The 1,888-nt window shown below is 72.4% G+C and overlaps 1 protein-coding gene across 1 annotated transcript in view; it reads right to left on the bottom strand.

Annotated features, from left to right (window-relative positions):
- The window catches only part of LOC112955427 (calsenilin-like), a 2,151-nt gene extending 280 nt beyond the window's left edge, over nucleotides 1-1,871 (bottom strand). The window contains exons 1-7 of the mRNA XM_026048730.1: nucleotides 1,769-1,871; nucleotides 1,091-1,215; nucleotides 936-1,005; nucleotides 760-830; nucleotides 314-421; nucleotides 101-205; nucleotides 3-29 (exon numbers count right to left, since the gene is read on the bottom strand). Coding sequence (XP_025904515.1) covers nucleotides 3-29; nucleotides 101-205; nucleotides 314-421; nucleotides 760-830; nucleotides 936-1,005; nucleotides 1,091-1,215; nucleotides 1,769-1,871 — 609 coding nt within the window. The remainder of the gene's footprint in view (nucleotides 1-2; nucleotides 30-100; nucleotides 206-313; nucleotides 422-759; nucleotides 831-935; nucleotides 1,006-1,090; nucleotides 1,216-1,768) is intronic.
- Between the last annotated feature and the right edge of the window lie 17 nt (nucleotides 1,872-1,888).

Below are 1,888 nucleotides of genomic sequence, written 5' to 3'. Positions count from 1 at the left end.
ACCACGCCGTCGCGGTCGGCGTCCATCTTCTGCGGGGCGGCCCGTGAGCGCGGGCGAGGCGCCCGCCATCCCGCTCCCCGTCCCGCGCCGCCCGGCCCACCTGGAAGAAGCGCTCGACGTGGCGGGCGGGCGCCTCGGGCCGCAGCGCGGGCCGCGTGCAGCGCCCCAGCATGGCGTAGATGGACTGCACGATGGCCAGCATCTCCTGCGGCGCCGGGACGGGCGTCAGGCGCCGGGAGCCGCCTTCCCGCCGCCGGGAATGCCGCCCCCGGGAGCGCCTTCCCGCCCCCGGGAATGCCGCCCCCGCCGCCACCTCCTTGGTGATGCGGCCGTCCTTGTTGAGGTCGTAGAGGTTGAACGCCCAGTGGAGCTTCTCCTGCACCGTCCCGCGGAGCAGCACGGAGAGGCCGGCCACGAAATCCTGCGGGAAGAACCTCCGGGATGGACGGGCCCCCTGCGGCCACACTGAGCCCACCCCGGGTCTCGCTCCCCTGAGGTGACACCAAAAACGCCATCGACCGCGGGGCGTTTTCCCCATCGATCGCCTTTCCGTTCCGGCCGCTTATCTATTTTTAAGCGCGTCGATGAAAAGCCCCCGCCGGCGCCTGCCGCAGCGGCTGTAACCCCTTGTCCCCCGGAGCGGCCGCCCCGGAGCCGAGCGGGAAGCAAACTGGGCGGCTCGGAGGCTGCTCCTCCTGCGGAGGCGCCCGGCTTTCCCGGCGGAGCTTCCCGGGAAGCGCTGGGGCGCCCGGCGCTCACCTGGAAGCAGATGAGCCCGTTGCCGTCYGCGTCGAAGGCGTTGAACAGGAAGCCGGCATAGGCAGCGGCGTCTGYGGGACGGCGGGGGGACACGTTGCCGCTCACCCCCCCGGCCTGCACAGGGGGACGGGGACGTCCCCAAGAGGCACCCGGTGTCCCCCCCCAAACCYGCTCACCGCCCTGGGGGAAGAACTGCGAGTAAATGAGCTTGAAGGTGTCCTGGTCTACGAGGCCGCTGGGACACTCCTGGGGGGGACGGGCGCCGCGTTGCCGCCGCGGGGTGTCCCCGGGGCGCGCGGCCGCCGCGGGGACCGTCCCCGGGGGCGCTCACCGCCTTGAAGCCCCGGTACAGGGACTGCAGCTCCGCCTTGGTGAACTTGGTCTGCGCCTGCAGCTGCGCCAGCCCCTCGGGCTGGTGCCGCACGGCCGCCAGCTCCACGTCGTCGTCGGCGCCGTCTGCGGGGACACGGGGGGACACGGGGGGACACGGGGACACGGGTCGGCGCCGGCTGGGAAGCACGGTCCTCCCGGCTCGGCCGCCCGACAAGCGCACGCCGGCTGTACGTGCGCCGGCTGTACGTGCGCCGGCGGTGCGCGCGCCGGCTGACGGAGCAGCCGCTCGCTCGTGGTTTTCCCCTATCGGATCGCTGCTGGGAATGCCGGCTCCGCGTGGGAATTCCCTCGGGAGAGGTGGATGCAGAGCCGGGATGCAGGTCCCGACTGGCTGCGCTCTGGTGTTGCGGCCCAGGGAGCCCCCTGCCACGCGCCGGGGTCTTGCACGAGGGGACGGATAAGTGATCCCATGGGAAAAGCTGCTGGGAATGGGCTCGGGGATCCCATCCAGGGGGACGTGGAGGGGAGCAGGCGGCCGGGCCGTGACRCGGCACCCGCCATGGAAGCAGCCGCCAAAGGGCAGCGCCCGGGGATCGATGCCTCCGGCGTGGCATTGATCCGGGAAAAGGAAAACGTGGGGAAAACGCCCCGAGGGGCGCGGGCGGGGGGGCTTTACCTTCCACGGAGATGGGCTCGAGGATGCCGAACTGCTTGAGGACGGCGATGAAGAGGAGGATGACGACGGCCACGGCGCACAGCTCCATGCCCTGGATGCCCATGGCGGGGCCGGGCGGGC

The sequence above is a fragment of the Nothoprocta perdicaria genome, unplaced genomic scaffold, assembly GCF_003342845.1.
Source record: "Nothoprocta perdicaria isolate Ctin4 unplaced genomic scaffold, notPer1 scaffold_565, whole genome shotgun sequence".
Lineage (NCBI taxonomy): Eukaryota > Metazoa > Chordata > Aves > Tinamiformes > Tinamidae > Nothoprocta > Nothoprocta perdicaria.
This window is presented reverse-complemented; position numbering and strand designations above follow the sequence as displayed.